Source organism: Pongo pygmaeus, chromosome 2 (genome assembly GCF_028885625.2).
Source record: "Pongo pygmaeus isolate AG05252 chromosome 2, NHGRI_mPonPyg2-v2.0_pri, whole genome shotgun sequence".
Taxonomy (NCBI): domain Eukaryota; kingdom Metazoa; phylum Chordata; class Mammalia; order Primates; family Hominidae; genus Pongo; species Pongo pygmaeus.
Genome location: NC_085930.1, coordinates 178,280,948 through 178,300,176, shown reverse-complemented (window position 1 = coordinate 178,300,176; position 19,229 = coordinate 178,280,948). Strand labels below are relative to the sequence as shown.

General features: G+C 35.3%; 1 protein-coding gene across 17 annotated transcripts in view; it reads left to right on the top strand.

Moving 5' to 3' along the window:
* The window catches only part of MECOM (MDS1 and EVI1 complex locus), a 581,780-nt gene that overhangs the window by 525,360 nt on the left and 37,191 nt on the right, over positions 1 to 19,229 (top strand). For 9 of the 17 annotated variants that reach the window (XM_054482464.2, XM_054482462.2, XM_054482469.2 and 6 more), the window contains 4 exons: positions 5,876 to 5,978; positions 9,508 to 9,724; positions 14,904 to 15,051; positions 16,418 to 16,571. In XM_054482464.2, the coding sequence (XP_054338439.1) occupies positions 5,876 to 5,978; positions 9,508 to 9,724; positions 14,904 to 15,051; positions 16,418 to 16,571 (622 nt within the window). Of the gene's footprint in view, positions 1 to 5,875; positions 5,979 to 9,507; positions 9,725 to 14,903; positions 15,052 to 16,414; positions 16,572 to 19,229 lie in introns of all 17 variants that reach the window. The other 8 variants (XM_054482461.2, XM_063662398.1, XM_063662400.1 and 5 more) reach the window with 1 other exon arrangement.

Sequence of the window (19,229 nt, the reverse complement as noted above, 5' to 3'; positions counted from 1 at the left end):
CGGATACTCCTATTAAAATTTACATCATTCCTGAATTGGAGTTTCCCACATTACTATGGATAGATCAGGGTCCAGACTATGTTTCCTATTGCATATATTGTATTTGTAGACTTGATGCCACCTCTCTGCAGTACCAAGACTGACAGATATGTCCATATGAAATGCTGACTTTGTTCAAACATGCAAACGGCTACCTACCTCCTCTCCTACCCACCCTCCAATTGCTGAAGTTCCATTCAGCTTTTCCTTGTCTTCAGACTAGTACATTGAATGAAGGTATAGAAAATAAAGCATTTAGGCCAAATGTTGGGAGCTGGAAGAGGAAGAAATCAACTGTTAACTTCAAAGTGAAAAGACACCAATAGCCAGAAAAGATTTTCTCTCAGTACAGATTTTGCTGGGAGTATATTTCTCTATTATTTCAATTATTACAACTTCCTGCATAGGTTGAAGGTCAGTCATAATTCACGCTCCTGTCATTTTTAGACATGCCAAATGCAGTCTATTAAGCATAAATAAAACTTCCAGTGTTTGATCAGGAAAAATAAACGGGGATTCATAACAATAAAGCCTTGTTCATTTTTTTAAAAGTAAATGTGTTTTCCTTCTTTCTTATTTTCCCCCTTGTGTGCAGAACTTTTCTGTCTCAACAATACAAACATAATACTTCAAATCAATCCACAGATAAAGAATCTGACAGATTCCAGATTTTTGTTCTCTAGTATAATAAACAAGACCCACCTGATTACCATTTGAAAAAACTAATGATAGAGGATTTGGTTGAATGCAGTCCTTCAAAGTATAAAACAGAGTTAGACTGAAAGTCTTTTATGGCATATTAACTTTCCTATCAAAGTGCTTATGAGTGTCTATGCCTGCTTTACTGCTGTCATCTTGGACTTAACCAAATAAAATGAATAATGATATATGATTAATTCTAATTCCAAGTATATATAATATAAATTTTATAAAACATAATATATAGTTACATATAACTTGTATGATATATAAGAATTAATCATGTGCCATGAAGCATTCATTCTTATTATATATAATTATATATATGAGATTGCTAATATGCAAATTTAAACATTTCTCCAAAACATATACTTTGCCATATTTATGTCAAATTATAAAATATATAATATATCTAAGCACATTTATATTTATAAATAACACCACATGAAAATGTACAATTTGGAAGTCTAAATTTGCTCAATCAATTTCATATCACCACTGTCTTTTATACTTAACTTAGCCTTGTGAGTATTAGCTGAATGGATATTCTCTTTGCATTTGGAACTGCTTTCAGGGTTTGATTAAAATAAATTAATTATAATAATTCTGTTTAGGGCATTTAATTTCTATATATATGTATAATATTATAATTATACCTTAAGCTGTGGGTTTTACCAGTGGTAAAACTGAACAATTTTGGATTTCTAGTTTTACTTTTCAACTACTTGAATCATTTAGAATTTTAAATAAACATTTAGAAATTTCACTAGTGTGCTATTTGAACAAATTTTAAAAATAAAAGAACATGAAGAAATCTGTTACTAAAACATTTACTATAAAAACTTATCCTTATAAATTGAGGTATCCAGAGATCCAAATATAATATTCATACTTACAAAGGTATAAATATTGCTTTATAGAAAAATAAAAAGAGTCTAGCAAGATACTGGCAAAATTTAATTTTTTATGTGATAAAATGAAAAAACCATCTCAACTGGCAAAAGTTTCAGATGTATGGGAGTTAGGTTAGTTCATAACATGTTGTGCTTCTGGATTTTGGTATTAGCTACCAAATAGAAAGTTTTGGAGGAGTTAACACGGTTTTAAAATATTTATTATGACTTTTTTAAAAAATGGAATTTCCATATAATCTATTTTCTTAAACTATAAGGCCCCATTCTTCTTATCTTTCATCTTACATTGGGAAGAATTGAGTTTTTCCTTCTCATAGAACATTCTGAGAGAAAGAGCAAAAATAACAAATGAACAACCTTTTCGTATTAATTCAAAATTTTCTAAGTGTTGAAGATTTTTGAACCTCTCTTTATTTATTGGGGGTATATTCATTACAAAACTTCAGATCCAGGATATTTTTATTTTGAATCCAGAGAACTTTTTACATAAAACCCTGATAGGAGAAGAGACCCATTATTAACTCTTTTATGGAACTTAACAGATTAATTGACTCCCTTCCATTTTTCTCCAACACAAAAATGAGAGAGTTATATTAGTAGTGTCTCTGCTTCTGGCACATAACACAGATGGTATGTAATTCACTGGACTGCAATATAGTCGAGATTTTGAGAATACAGATTTTAAAGACATTATAACTCTATTTTATAAGCATGGTCAAACATACTTATTATATACAAATATGTGAGAAAATCTATATAAATCACTCCTTTGTTGCATTTTTATTTGCTGAAAGATCTATTTTATAACATAAAAATATATTTTCTGAAAGGCCTGATTCCTCTAAGATGACATCCCATCATTTCCCCACTATATTGTTTCAGGGCTACAAATTGTCATTTTGTTTTGGTTTAAATTACTCCTGTCACTTCTCAAATGCCTGCTGGCATACCATTAATGTTATTAGAAAGTAAATTAAATTTATATGTAGACATCCCTAGATTCAAGGATTCAAATTATACTTTTGGGCCATTGTAATTAGAAGAGGAAAACGAAGTTGCTTAAGTGTCTCTAAAACCCTAAGGGATGAGAGGTAATGAAGATCAGGTGGTAGAAACACCTTGAGAAAAGGACTAGATTGGTAAGGGTGTGGCAAATGGAACTTCGAGGGACATTCTTATTGCTATATGGGGAAGCATGCCCAGAATCTGCCCTCATTATATCTGGCGCTTGCCAGTTCTTTTCAAACCTCAGTTTCATGAGCACCATAAAAACTCACTTAAAATTGAAAAGAACACCCTGAAGTTAAAATCCACTTTGCTTTTCTTTGCCTTTCATGGCTTGGAATGTCACCTTTTACCTCCAGTAAATAAAGCCAACATCAACACTCTTCCATGTCTTTTATTTTTTATGCACTCAATATTCTTCTCATGACAATCCGGACTCTTAAAGGGAAATTACAGTAGTGATCTATGTCTTGGCAAAGAGAATTGTCTTTATAATACATAGTTACAGTGTATCCATCAATTTCTTTTGTTTCTTAGACTGTTCACATTGGATTGAGTAAATCTAAAATGGAATTAAAAGAGACATGATTAATAGTGGACTACAAAGAAATAATGATATCATAATACTCTCTTAAAATGACCTGACATGTGTGTCTAAGTAGTATTCCCCAACAGAGACAATTGCACTGTTTTACTGTCTTGTAGGGTATTGTCTCTTTAACCTCACTATTTCCGAGAAGCCACCGAAAAGTTCTAATATGTCACAATTCAAATGTCAACATGTTGTTGGAAAGGAAGCTAATAAGTTAAACCTTTGAGAGATGCCAAAAAAAGAGGTGATTCAAACTATTCAGAGAAGTCCATTGTTTCCTAAGGGGAAATAGAACTCCAGAATGAAACAGGGTACTTATAAGTATTTAACTGGAAAGTTTAGGGGAAAAAAGCAAACTCACACATTATTTTATTATTATTTTAAATCTGGTAATCTTTAAAAAGAACTGTTCTCAGTGTACTTCCAAGGAAAAGAAAATGTGAACAGCTAGGGTTAATAGGATACAAAGTGCAAATAAATTATTTTTTTTTTTATAGAAACAGCACATAATGAGGAGTAATTTTCCCAAGATAGTCTGGATTCTATCTGTGGACAAGTACAAAGAATCTTAGGTTATATTATATTATAGCAGCATTTTATGTTTAGCATTGTTTTCTATAAACCAGCTTCAGGTGGTTCAACTACTATTGAATGAAAAAAAATTATCTTATTTTGACAGGAAAGAAGCTAAGCAGAAAATACTCCTCATTAAGTTATTTTTCAAATTTAGCACAATTTTGTGCTCTGGTCTTGTTATAGAAAAAATAAACAATTGGACTTTAGAGCCACCTACTGGAATAAAGAGGCACGTACAAAGTCCTCATCTTTCCAAAATATAAATAGATAAATAAAATTAAAGTATGAGCAATTCTGCTGATCTTATAAGACATCAACTTACGCAGCTCTTCTTAATTTGAAATATCACGTGATCTTGCAAAAAACCATAGTTAACAGTAATATCTTCTAAGAATATATTCTTAGAATAAGATGGTGGTTGTTGTGTTGTTGTTTTGGTAGTTGTGTGTGTGTGTGTGTGTGTGTGTGTATGTGTGTTGCTCAGATATTTAGAATCTGGACTTTTTTGGGTTAATAAGATTGATTCTGGGCTGGGCGCAGTGGCTTACTTGTAATCCTAGGACTTTGAGAGGCCTAGATGGGCAGATTGCTTGAGCCTAGGAGTTCGAGACCAGCCAGGGTAACACAGTGAAATCCCATCTCTACCAAAAAATACAAAAATTAGCTGGGTGTGGTGTTGCATGCTATAGTCCCAGCTACTCAGGCGGCTGAAGTAGTAGGATCACCAGAGCCCAGGGAGGTTGAGGCTGCCATGAGCTGTGATCATGCCACTGTACCCCAGCCTGGGCAACAGAATGAGACCCTGTCTCAAAAAAAAAAAAAGAAAAGAAAAAAAGAGATTGATTCTGTTTGTGGACATTCTTAGGAAGATTGGGAGAAAAGACTCATTGGCACTGTTAAAGAGAGAGAAGAATATATGAGGCAAAGGAATAATTTCCTTTTCAGAGTACTGTAGGGTTTTGCAAAGATACTGTGGTATAATATAATTGGTCTCATTTTCACCAGTTAATCGTAGAACTTCATTCTTTCTTCTAAAACCTCTATCTGATTATGGGATTGTTTAATAAATAACCTTAGAATGAAATGAAAAACTAATGACATTTTTATGGTGGAGTGAATAGACATCTAAAGATTTTCATGCTTAAAAGCTTTTTTAAATGAAACAAAAAACAAAAAACAAAAAACCTGGTGCCTAGACAGGTAAGTTGGACAATGACTTGCCTAAGTCACCAAGCTGCTCAGGAGAAAGACAGTGGCTCTTGGAAATTTCAGGTCAGGGTTCTTTCCACACTTGCTCCACTGCTTTTCAGTCAGTCATTAACAGATTTATTAAATGCTTCCTCTCCTCAGCACTTTGCTAGAAAGCAAGGGGAATAAGTACCACCCCCACCATCCCAATAAATGAATCAATAAAACGCATCATGCCTACTTTCAAAGACAGAGAATCAGGAGCTGGGCCTGAGGGCAGGACCCTGGTATGGGAGCGCTCTTCTGATTGGTGAGAGAGGGGTTAAGTTTTGAAAAACAAAATACTCTCCTTTGTTGTCATGATCCTTTATGTCATGTCCTTTCAACCTATTACCTTCCAAACACGTTGTTGAGAAGGCGCTACTTTTGCAAACTTGCTGAAGTGGGGAACGTGCAAGGTAAGCTAGGCTACTGCTGGAGAATTCCAGGCAGGATTCAACTCTGTGAGTACGTGTGGTTTGCTAGGTTGCTTTGAGGATTCAGAGAAGGGAAAGTTCTTCGTTAAACATTACACAGGATATATGTGACGCAGCTAGCCTTGCATTAAGAAAATTTGATTTGTGAAGTAGGATTTGGAAAAGATTTGTGAACTGGCTTGAGAGTCACGGCTTTCCGTTTATCACCAGAGGGCTGGTTTTCAGTATATAAAACAGGAAATCACACTTCTTTTGATAAAAAATAAAAAGAAAAAGATGTTTGTTAAGGTGTTTGTACAGGTATCTTAGTGTATATCTTGCCCTTTGTTAATATATATACATCTCTCTCTTTCCTGATTCCATCCACCTTTATTTTGTCTTTAAAGATATTCTATAGAGTAGTTGCAGACATTGCGCCGGGAGAGGAGCTTCTGCTGTTCATGAAGAGCGAAGACTATCCCCATGAAACTATGGCGCCGGATATCCACGGTTAGTACCACTCACGCCACCCTCCTTATCATCTTATCATTGCGATTATAAAGTAGCATCGAAAGCGTCCATTGTTCCTGGTGTTTGTTAGTTTCCCTGGCTTTTCAATGTCAGTTTTAACAAGTTCCTTCTCTTGAAGCAGCTATTTTCTTGGTGTGACATCTGGCCACTATTACAGTGAAGCTGAAGTAAGCAGAGGTCTTCCTTAAAATGGAGGTCAAAGGAATTTTGAGTATTTGCGCAGAACCTCACCTAGTTAAACCTTTTGTCAATGCATTAGTTTATGGTGAGAATCCTTTCACTGTGTAAGGGGTCTTTCAGGGAACTTGATTTTGGGCTTTCCTAAATCAAGGGGATGTTTCTGTCATCTAATGTTCTATTACTTGGAAAAGTGTTTCTACTGCAGGAAAATCTTAGCCAATATGACCATATGGGAGGGGTGTCAGGGAAGGGGCCTTGGGAAAAATGTATAGATGAAGAAATTATAGAGGCAGAGGAATTTTTATTTGCCAGAGGCCTATTCTAAATCAAAAGATAACAAAAAATAATGATAATCAGTAATGATACATGTTTAGGTCAGATAAAGGGAAAATTTTGCTTATATTGATTTGTGTCATTGAGATGGAAATTTAATATATATTTTTCTTCTTCCTCTTTCTGTGTCCTAGTATAATGTGATTTGGTTCAACATAATCTAGTGGCATCTTTAGAATATTTTGTAGTTGGAAGGTCTATTGGGAAGGATTACCCATTCCAACCCACCACAGAGTCAGGGATCACCATTCGTCATCCCTTTAGCATCCCAGATGGGAAAATCTCAGCTTTTGCTTTTATATCTCCAGGAAGCTGCCACTCTTGGCGGTTCTCTTTACTTGAACAATTTTTCCTTTGGACTGCATTCTGCCTCTTTGTAGGTTATACAAGAGTAGTTGTATTTGCAGGGTGAGAGGGAGGGCTGGCGGCGGGGACGGGGGACACTTTTGGTACTCATTTTCCTCTTAGCAACTCTGACATGCAAATAGCTTTAGAAACCTAGAGTTCCCAATTAGCCTGGTAGAGTTTGAGCCTGAAGAGGGTGTCTGGCCCAGTGGGAAAGGGCTCTTGGGAAGCAAGGAGTTCTTAGATGATGAAGAACTGCAATCTGGGCTTTCTCTGGTGCAATGAATATTTCATCTGTAAATGTTAGACCTAAAAAGGTTTTCGAACAATTATTTTTATTTAATATTAATGATTAGGTGAATACTCCAAAAGTTCTAAATAGAAGTGACTGTTCTTTTAGGGCTGCCATTCATAAATTACTTTCCTTTACGACACTCTTGAACCCATGAGTTGCTTCTTGTTTTCAACATATCATGTTTACATCCATACATACACTACATATGTTACATATAATTCTTATAATATTTAAATGATGATTTGTATTTTATACTTCTAGGATTCAACTCTTCCTAGGAAAGAAAATAAAACATATGTATTGCACACCTACTATATGATAGATATTATATACTCTCTCTGTATTGTCTCATTTACTCTTTTATGCATAGAACCTGTGGGAAAGAAATTATATCCATTTTACATATAGGAAAACTGAACCTAATTAAGGCTAAGTAAATTGTCCAAGAATGCATGGCTAGTAAGTGGTGGGGTCAGCATTCAACCCAAAACCTTTGCTGTCTCTGATACCTAGGCTTTTTCCATGCATTATGTGGCCTAGAGATTCTGTTTGGGTTCGGACTCCTGGCTGAGGTCCTGAATATAGATCTTAAACATATGAATAGTATTACAGACTATAGGAAAGTTTTCTCCTAACCAGCTAATGTCATTGAGAATCCTGTCTTTAGAGCCAAGTTGATTTTTTTAGAACACCTCCCTCTCTCGACCCTCTAAATCCAAAGACAAACTGTTGAATCCACATGGTAATTTCTTTACCTTTCTGTTACCACTGTTACTGGTTTAGTTTAAACTAAACCAGCATCTTATGTGGATTTCTGCAGCAGTGTCTCACTTGGTCTCTCTGCTTGACTTCTCATACTGAAACTGGGGAAAATTCTTCTAAAAACCAAGTCTGAATATATCCCTGCTTTCCAACTTTCAATGACTGTTTTCCTTCTTAGCATAGACTTACAAAGCCCCTGGTGAGCTGCACCCCCTCCAGCTTCATTTTCCACTCCTCCCTTACGTGTGCTCTGTGAACCTACCATACTTTACTACAGCTCTACCTTTCTGTGGATGTGCCATGTTCTTTTTTGCCTCCATCTCTTCCCATTTCCCGAAATGTGCCCCCTCCTTCCACTTCACCTGGCTGATTCTTACTCATTACAGAGCCTTTTCTGAACCTCTTTTCCCTAGATTTGATGGATTAGTCCTGTTTCTCTAGGCTCCTTTAGGCCCTATGCTTTCATCTGCCATAAAATACATCACAGTCTGTTTGTTCATATGTATATCCCCTTAAATTTCTTATATATTCATTCCCTAGCAAAATGCCTAACATTTTGTAGGTGACTAAAGTATTCCCCCCAAAACATTCAGTCAATGAACAATTGAAGAGTAACATCTTCCTTGGCCATAGGTCTATAAAAGAGGGATTATGTGTCATATTGTTTGCCGTGGGTATTTTTTAGCAATGGGAGCTGTTTTCAAGACTTCTGTGATTGTATCTGTGTGATCTGTGCGGAGTGTGGCTTTATGAGTGGGCTGAAAGCTATTCAAAAGACAAAAATAGAAACAATGCCATCACTATCTGACATTTTATAACCTTGTTATCTCTACACCCCACTACTACCATTTATTTATCTTATTGATTTAAAGTGCAAATTAATGGTATGTTTTCTATTTAACAAAGCTATGCCAATTAGCACTGACCCTGGGGTAACATAAATTAGCCTAGAAGGGTACTAAAAACATCCTGTGTCCCATTATTAGTGATGATGAATGTTAAACTATTTCCAAGTTTGCTGACATTAACCAGGCTTAAGCGTGGCTCAGATAGGGACTCTGTGTCCCATATTCTTTCCAGATAATATGGTACTGGCATAATGAGAAGTGTATGGAATAGAAATGGTTTCAAAACCTTATACAGCCACATAGCTCTATACTCTCTGACTGTTTACATTTGACTTCTCTGAACCTGAAATCCTCATCTGAAAACCAGGATAAAAATCTGACCTACAATTCCTCATAATCAGGTTTTAAGGAATGTCAGTAATCCACGTACAGGGTTGAGAAAAAATATGATGCTCAGTAAGTCGTATTTATTATTTTTAGTAATCTCTGGACCTGAAAAGGTTTAGTCAAAAAGTTTTACTGATCAGGAGGATATACTCTAGTCACAGCCATAGCTTATGTTATTGTTCCAGTCTCTGTCCTGGGTTCTTTACATATGATATTTCTAATCCACATTAAAATTGACATGATAGAAATGACAATCAAATAATACCTATTATGTCTTGTAAAATTTGGTAAGATTGGCTGGTTTGTGATGGCAATTCCTGACCACCCAATCCTAGTAACACCTGAATTGTTTTCACAGAAGAACGGCAATATCGCTGTGAAGACTGCGACCAGCTCTTTGAATCTAAGGCTGAACTAGCAGATCACCAAAAGTTTCCATGCAGTACTCCTCATTCAGCATTTTCAATGGTTGAAGAGGATTTTCAGCAAAAACTCGAAAGCGAGAATGATCTCCAAGAGATACACACGATCCAGGAGTGTAAGGAATGTGACCAAGTTTTTCCTGATTTGCAAAGGTTAGAAATGGCATGTTGTACCATACAACTTGTGTATTTTTTCTGCAATGTTATGCTGAATTTTGAGGCTTTGTGCAGATAGAAAATTTGGAACTCCAATGAGCTGGACAAATGCACTCGTGACATGTTCAGAAATCATATTTGCCTGGATATTCTCATCTGTAAAACATTTACAGTGAAATTGGAATTAGTTATTTTGATGTCAGATGAAAAATAATGTTATATTATTATTAAGTAGTGTTATTAAAAACTGAAGGCTTAACTTTATAGTAAATTGTGATTTAGAGAAAATATAAAGAGTGCTCGAACAAATTAAAGTAATCATATGTCAAGAAACAATAAAGCTACCCCTAGGAACATTCAGATGATTTTTTAAAGGACTAGATCTGGTATTCACTTAATGACAGGTAAATGATCTTTTGATAGAGCAGTAATTTATGGATTTAATTTCAACAATTGATCTAAATTACATATATATAAAAGAATAAGAGAAGCATGTTTGATTTCCCAAAGTGTTGAATTTCCTAAAAGGGAAAAGAGAAACACAATAATGTAAATGAAGTAATTCTTTAACACTTATTTTTAACACAATGAAAATTATATTTCGGTGACATATTAACTTTTCATAGCCTTTTGAATTTTATTCTATAACTTTTTAAAATTGCTGATAACAACACTAGAACCTACTTTTTGAAAAGTATATACTAGTTGTACTACAGAATGGTCTTTAAGATCAGAACAGTTTAGAACAGTTAATGGATTTTTTTGTTTGTTTCTACCTAATGATTTTTGCCTTGGTCCACAAATAATTTTAATAATTGTATTCACTATTTTGCTTTTAAATCTGGAAATTATCCTTGAAACTTGTAATCAGAATTTTAAATGAACATCACATTATATTTAAATGGAAATGGTAGTATATCAAATGGCCTTACTCAAGAATGGGAATTACTCAGATTTTGTCTTCAACAGTCCAACTTCAGTTTACCCTTTTGTTTCCTTTCCTTCTTTCCTGGATCCTTTTCTTCCTCTCATTTTCACCTTATGTATAGCCCTACATCCTCTTCTCCTGGTTATGCCTCTTTTAGGAAAGGATTTCATCTAGTAGTTCATTTTAAGGCATAAATGACTAAAAGGCATTAAGCATAATCCTTTCTGTTGAGAAGACTGAATAGAAAGAATAAGTATCTAGCTTTGAAAATTTAGGACTAATTTAGGTATTAGAGAGTAAACGTTTTACGAAATAAGAGGGCTTTCCCAGAACCTTTTAAACTCACCTCTGCCACTTCATATAAATCTTCATAGAGAATAAATCAATTATATATGTTTAGTAAAGTGTGGATTTGTAATAAAAAAGTCACAGCATGTCCCTTTAATATAATTGTGCCCAAATTTTAAAAAAATGAAGCTAATAAATACCAACGAGTAGGAAAAATATTTAAACTGTAAAGTAATATCTCTGGTGTCAGAAATGAAGTCTATTTCCTTCATTTATGTTATAAAAAATAATGAACGGCATTATAAAGCAAAAATTGACAAACTAAACACTAAAATGTAATTCTTACTTCCTACTAAGAGTGTACAGCAATACTCCTTGGGTGGAGAAAGCCTCTTAATCTGCCTAGCTGTAAGATTAAGCCTGAGTCAACTCTATCTAATGCTGAAACCAACTGTTAGCTTAGTTGATTCAGTCAAACATTTAGTAGAAAACAATAAGGAAATCTAATTATCTGTCATTGCATGAATTCTCAACATTTGTATTTTGGTACTCCAGCCATATGGATAAAGCATGTCACTATGCAATTGAATGCTAATCCTCCAACTGGTATTTTTGGTTATAAATTATATGATCTAGCCACATTCAGAACTTTTATTTTCTGAATATTTTTTCCTTTATTGAATGCTATGTTGTCACTGTATGCTTTAAATGACAAAAATTACTTTCTGGATTTGATCTGTTCTTCTGCTGTCTATCCTTTATGTAAAATCTTGAGAAAAGAATGCAAACAAAAAAATAGGAGCAAGAAAGAAACAAAGGTCGATGTGCAAAAGGTGAAAACTGAAAAGAACTCAAAAGGCTGATCAAGGCTCTATAGATTGAGATAAAATTCCATGAAAAGCAGAGAAGTCTCACTGACTGACTGGATTGCTTCTATGTTTATGACAGCAATGCACATTTACTTTTGTGAAAATGACTTGCTTTTTTGTGCTTTTTATTACTGATTAGCTGGAAGCTAATAATACTATGGAACAATATGGAGTTTCTGCCCGATTAGAAGCAAAGAAGGGAAAATTCCTTTTGCTTTGTTATCTTTTTACCCCTACATGTTCATAATATACTCTTAAAATTAAACCATATCCTTGAAATTAGGGGAAGGAATAAAACTCAACATATAGGCCAAGCTTTTGCCACTAGATTTCAGGGTTTATGATTTGATATATAGCATAGTAGAATACATATCACAAAATGGCTTGCCTGTATGGATTGCTAGGGACGGACAGTGAGAATTGCAATCTGTACAGTGATTTTGGAGGATGTGCCTGACTCATTTCAATGTTAATGACAGTTGTTGGTATCTCTGTCTTAACTCTTATTAACATTCCACTCTGTAACAAACAGAGGATTATACATTGTAGATAAAGGTAGGGCCTTTCTTATGACTCCACACACCTGTACTCTCCTAATACCTTTTGTTCACAGAGATATCACCACCTGTGCTCAGAATAGCATTTCCAACTCAATTGATTCATGGGGCAGGAAAAATGAGTTCTTGTGCCAGTATGAATAGAGTTGTGGGGAGGAAGCTGAGAAAGAGAAAATTAGGAAATGCGTTCTAATTTATCAAGATATGAGAATGGGCACTTCATTTTATTACATATACTCCCAGTCACACAGTCTGTATGACCACTGGATAATTTATTCTGGGTGCACAAAGGTCTTAATTGGTACTGATATTTATAGTATTCATCACACAAAGAAATAAAAGAAAATAAAAGAATGCTTTCATGGTTGGTACTTTTTCTTTTCTAAATAACTTTTTTATTGTGGAGCACTTCAAATATACACAAAACTAGAGAGGGGACAGGGTTTTTAAAATCCCATATGTTCAGCTTTAATAATTATCACATGAAGCCAATCTTGTCACTATACCTGCTTTGAATTATTTGAAACAAATCCTGGACATTATATCATCTTATTCAAAAATAGTTCAGTACGTGTTTATAGAAAGCAAGGACTCCTTAAAAACATAAATTCAATACCACATTAAAAATAATTTCTTAATATTATCAAATATTCAGTAAGAGCACAAATTTCCTCAGTTATCTCATAAAGTTTAGTGTTTTGTTTGAATAAAGATCAAAATAAAGTCCACATATAGCAATTGATCGACAAGTCTGTTATGACTATTTGAATCTAAAGGCTCCCCCAGAGGGCAGTCTATTTCTCTCTGTGTCTCTCTCTCTCTGTGTCTCTCTCTGTCTCTTTCTGTCTCTGTCTATCTCTCCACCACCTTCTTTCTCTTATTACAATTTATTTATAGAAAATTACAGAAGAAACTGAGTTGGATTCTGCTGTTTATATCATTGTGGTGTTAACATCTTTCTCTATCCCCTCTAATTTCCTGTAGACTTGTAGTTACATCCCAAGCCTTCGTTGGGATTTACGCTCAGTGTTTCACCAAGAAGATTTCATTGATGGTGCCGTTTATTTCTATCCGAAGTCACATAATGGATTGCCTAGATTCATTAATTCTTTAGGAGCTTCAAAACGAATGTATTTTAACTCTATCATTGTTTCACCATTTATTATCTGGATTAATTTCGCATAGAGAACCTTCCCTTCATAGCCTATTTGTTTACCCCGAAGTGCAGTTTACATAGGAAAAGCAGATACGTGCACAAATATTTTCCCTTTATTTACTAGTTTTAGGAATAATGATTTGGCTTTCCTGCGTCTTCCTTGGGAGACCAGTGAGGTTCTGTTTGTGTTCTGAGTATCATTATTGATAAAAGAGTTGCTGTTCTTATTGATGCTTCGCTTGCCCCACCTTAGGTCGGTGGGCATCTCTTCAAGTTGGAACCCTAATTTTTTGGATATTATCTGTAAATTTCTTGCCTTTTGTCATAACAAGATGTTCAAGGGCCATCTTGTGAATTTCATAGTTCAGATTTGAAATAGGCTATTTTACCATGGAGCTCTGGTTACTTTATTTGGGGGTTGTATCCCAGTGTGTTATGTGTGTATGCATTTAATCAATAAAGGTGTTGCAGACATCTTCTATCACAGTAATCCATTATCTATAATACTTGCTTTTCATTATATTCATGCAGATTTCATATACAAATTTTAGAAAATGGGGGCAAACATTTGACGAGATAAAATACTTTAAACTTTAAAACAGAGAAACTATGCTTGTGAGAAACTTCTAATCATGTTTTTCTTTTAGGGGACTTAAATATTGCATCCACTTAAAATATTACACACTTTTTTGCTCCCCAATTCTTAGGTTTTATATATTATGTAATATATATATATATAATATATATGTACACACACACACACACACATATCCATGCATATATCCATGCATCAGTCCATCCATCCATCCATCTGTCCATCCTAGATTCATTAGAGATTATATACATTAGACAGAATACTTTTAAGCATTTTCTGTTTGAGTGTTTGTGTTTCAATTAAGTGAGTATTAAGCTCACTTGTGAGCTTAATACTCACTTAATTGACTACTCACTTAATTGAATACTGACTTAATTGAATACTCACTTAATTGTGAGCTTAATACTCACTTAATTGTGTTTCAATTAAGTGAGTATTAGCAATACGTGTTGCTGTTAGAATTGTGTAGTGAATCCAAAACTGGACAAATAGCTTGTTGTTCATCATGCTTTTAAATTGGCAGATAATCCCTGCCAGCTGTATCAGATTTATTTTCTAACAACAAGAACATATCTTCATATTGGTGACACAGTCCAGGAGACACAGTCCAGGAAACATAAAATGCACTTTTGTCTGTCACAAGCCTGTTTCTGCTCTTTCCTCCTTCTCAATTCAACTCCTTTTCCTTCTTATTTCTTTAATTACCAGTTGGATTAGCAATAAAATGATGTTCTGTTTATGAATGCATCCTTTGTCTTTTAAAATCTATTGTTCTCTTAACAGCCTGGAGAAACACATGCTGTCACATACTGAAGAGAGGGAATACAAGTGTGATCAGTGTCCCAAGGCATTTAACTGGAAGTCCAATTTAATTCGCCACCAGATGTCACATGACAGTGGAAAGCACTATGAATGTGAAAACTGTGCCAAGGTACAGTGAATTTGTAGGCTACTTGGCCTCTCTATGTCATCCTGCTCTCTCTTAATCCATCACTTGCTACGATATATAAAAACAAGCCTTCAGAGGGGAAACTATAAATATCTTGAGAAAAAGTACACTGAGTGTTGTATGCTAAAAGGCATTAGTAGAGTGTATAAAAACACTTAGTGGGTATCCTTTTATTTTTGTAAGGGAGGAAGTAAGGCTTAATGGTGAGTTCCAGAACTAGGTGTCAGACATCCTTGGTAAATTCCTGGTTCCGCTACTGATTTGCCAGTGTGGAGTTGTTTTACGGCCTTGTGGAGAATGAAAATTTTATCCAATTCACGTTACTGATTTCTTTTAATAGCAATTTGTGAGGAAGTCACATAAAATTTCTGAATGCCTATTCAGAAAGAACGGGTGACTCTTACATTTGCAGATTTTTCCAACCAAGGGCTCACCATAAATTATGACTTGGTTCTAATTAAAATGTATAGAGCCTCTGTCAGTGCTGAACAACATAAGGATGATATGGAAGTACTCAGACCATAACTGTGAACTATGGTAAAAGTAATTCACTTCTTTTAATTTCATGTTTCTTAATTAACTCAAAGATGTCCTGGTGTCATTAAAGTTGCTTTCTATTTTCAAAACACATTTCCTAGCATTTTAATAGCTTTTTTTTTTTCATGCCAATGGAAATTTCTGTACCCCACCAGGTTACTGAGTAATCATTCTCCTGTGATTACCTTGTTCTATGCACATTAAAGTTTTGTATGTCTTTTTCTCATAAAAATTAAAAATACATTTGAAATTTCTTTAGGGGTATTTTGCTCTCAGATGTGTTGGGTGGCTTTTTTATTTTTGTTTTTAGTACAATGTCTAAAGGAATGGTTTTAGCTTGCTAGTAACTCACTGAAAGAGTGTTAGAATTTAACACCCTAGGGAAACTCTTTAAATAGATTTAAGGTATGTTAGTCAAAATCCTCCAAATTTTTGTACACAATGTGTCTTTATTTAAAGGGTGAAAATAGCACACCAGTTTTAATAATGGCATAACCAGCATTTTATTATTCAACTCAAGTCACTCTAAATGGCATCAAAAAGGCCTTGAATACGGCCTAATAGTGCCATTCATTATTTGGTTCAACTGATACCAGTGGATACACCATGCTAAGGATATAGGGCAGAATAATTTACAGTTTCTACCCTAGAGGAGGGTAAATTTTGGAAATTAGAGGAGAGTACACTTTTGGTCTTTGGGGAAAAGAAAAACAAAACAAAGAAGCAAAATTTCTTCTTGAGTCATCCCGGGTCTTCTTTATTGTGCCCTTGAGTTAAGTTTCTTGATTAATCAGTACTCATTTCCTAGCAGGTTTTCACGGACCCTAGCAACCTTCAGCGGCACATTCGCTCTCAGCATGTCGGTGCCCGGGCCCATGCATGCCCGGAGTGTGGCAAAACGTTTGCCACTTCGTCGGGCCTCAAACAACACAAGCACATCCACAGCAGTGTGAAGCCCTTTATCTGTAAGTTTTCAACACTCCAGCCCTCCTTCCCACATCTGTCTCTTCCCCAAAAGGCACTGTGACCAGGAGAGTGGCTGCACACGGCCTTTAGAGGGTCACTGTGTTAGCTATTTATGGTCCAATCCAGTAGGGCTATTTATGATTACAAGTAAATCTTTTATAATCAGATCCATGGTATTTTGTCCTTGATTCCTGGGGTGTTTTCTTTCAGAAGAAATCAATAACAGGTAGAGAACAGAAAAATCATTAGATAATCAAAGGGAAACCTCCCCAGGTTGTAGGATTTAATCAGGACAATCAGATTTGTCTCATATTGTAAATGTTCATGGCTTTGTAAAGCAGCAAATAGCAGCCATCACTAAACAAGATGAAGTGATTAAAAACCTGTTCTGGATCAGAAAGAGCTGGAAGAACCCCACCTGGGAAGTAGGCTTACAGCTCTGTGTGCATGTATGTGAGTATATGTGTGTGGAGAGGGCAAGGGGGATGAAATGCTTTTTAATCTACCCGTTGTTGCCGATCACAAGCTGTCGGATCTGTAGTTCTCTGTTACTTGAAGAAAAGCAGAACATTTTCACTTAGATGCTGGACATGCTGTTTCTCTTACCCACTGCACCAAAGCAAGTTTATAGGCAGTGTGCTTTTAGGGGACATCTGATCTGACCACCTACTTAGAACATCCCTGTACAGAGCACTGTAGTAACATCCTTCAAATACAATAAAACTCAGCTCTCATTTGCTTTTTCTTCTCTCCGCCCACTTCTATTCTCTGTATTGTGCTCAAACATTTTATAAGTAAAATCAGTTGTTCTTAGTCTACCTGGGCAAAAATTCTGGGCTTCTTTTAATCCGTTGCTTGGCTGGGCATATAAATACAATGACTTATTGAGTTGTGCTACAAACTTCAAGACTGATTTTGGACCCAGATACACATAGAACTGGTTGAAGCATACTCAGCACTTGGCAAGACCTCTGACTTTGGTTTGTAATAGGTATATGAGACACTACTACAGGACCTGATGGAAAAAACTAATTTTCAGTGCCAACATGGAGATGCCAGAGACTGACTCCCCTTTGCCTTGACACAGCTTTCTTTTGTGTGTCCAAGCACCAAAAGAGCTTTTCTTTCCTTTTCCAGCTTACACTAGAGTCCTGTTTTGCTCATATGTTCTTCTGTTCCCCGGGTGAAGAGGACTAGCAGATAAACAAAAGGGTGCTCTCGTCTTCCTTGGGGAAGCTCTGTTGAAGGTCACGGGAAATAAAGCATTCAATAGAAATTTTAGACTTCTTGTCTCAAAAAGGCATTCCTGACTCTTAAGTCTTAATGCCCTGAAAATGTACTTGGAAGTACTACAGGCATACGATATTAAATAGTTCATTTATTTCTGATTCCTCAGAAATAAATTTTGGTAAGTTTTATTATGTTTTGATGCGAGAAAAAACTAGAATAAACCACAAGGAATTCTGATCACTCATTTAATACTTTCTCTGTTATTTAAAATAAAAGTCAGAAAATATAGACTTCTACTATCGAAGATTCTGGGATCTGGAATTTTAATTGTGTTGAAGACAAGTGTTTCACTTTAAAGTGCCATAGGGTGTCCCTCTCCAATCAGATTGCATAAACTATTTCCCTTGAATGTATTTTCAGTAATTATTGGTAAATTTAAATAGCAGATGGCATTCTTCAAATTTAAAATCTGACAGAGAACCATGGAGTAATTATGAATAATAGCCATGTAATTTCAGAACAAAAGAGTTTAAAGATCAGGAAATGGTGTGGAGACTTGAGTGGAGGAGGTTCACCTAGGGCTGATATCTGTTTCTCACCAGAAGGCCACACACCACGATTTACCCCCACTGGTGTGTTTATGGCAACTGTCTCTTATTACAGTGTGCTGCCACGCTTGAGCCCAAAGTCACCAGTGCTAAGGTAATTACTCACTGCCTTTACAGAAACCTCCAGCTTTCCCAAATAGAAACCACATGCTCTAATAGGCTGAATATATTCAAAATGCCTCTTAATTTGTTTAATAAGTAGAAAAATGCAATGTTAACTGCTGGCTAATTCCTTATTACTGAGAAAATTACAGTAGAGTATAGACTTCAACATCAATTGAACCAGTTTACCTGGAAGCCTGGTAGTTTGTGGTATGCCAGGACAGGCCTTCAAGTGCCGAAAACAAAGCCTCTGCCTAAGAAAACATCCCAGATTCGATGTTCTTGAGCCCAGACACAGACAACACTCAGCCATGTAACAAAGGGTGCCACCAGAAAAGTCAGCTGAACTTCTGTTACTCCAATAGAGAGAAGCTCTTGATTTTTTTTTTAAAGCCATCTGATTGTAAGAAAGAAGGGTAGAGAGCAACATTTCCTTGCCAAAAAATGACAAGCCTTTGAAAAACTTACGTCTTGGTTGAATACTCATCAAGACATTTTTTCAATGCCTTTTAAGAGGTGTTGCTTCGTTACTTTTTATAATTCCAATAATAAAATGTTGTTATTGCTTGTAGCTAAATTATTCTAATATATCTAGTAAACATCTGATGTTTCTACCTTCTCCATTATTTGATTTTAATTAGTGTATCAAACAGTTTAAATTCAATGTATATTTATGGTGTATGGTTAAATTGTATATACTTTTAAAGCTGACTCTGG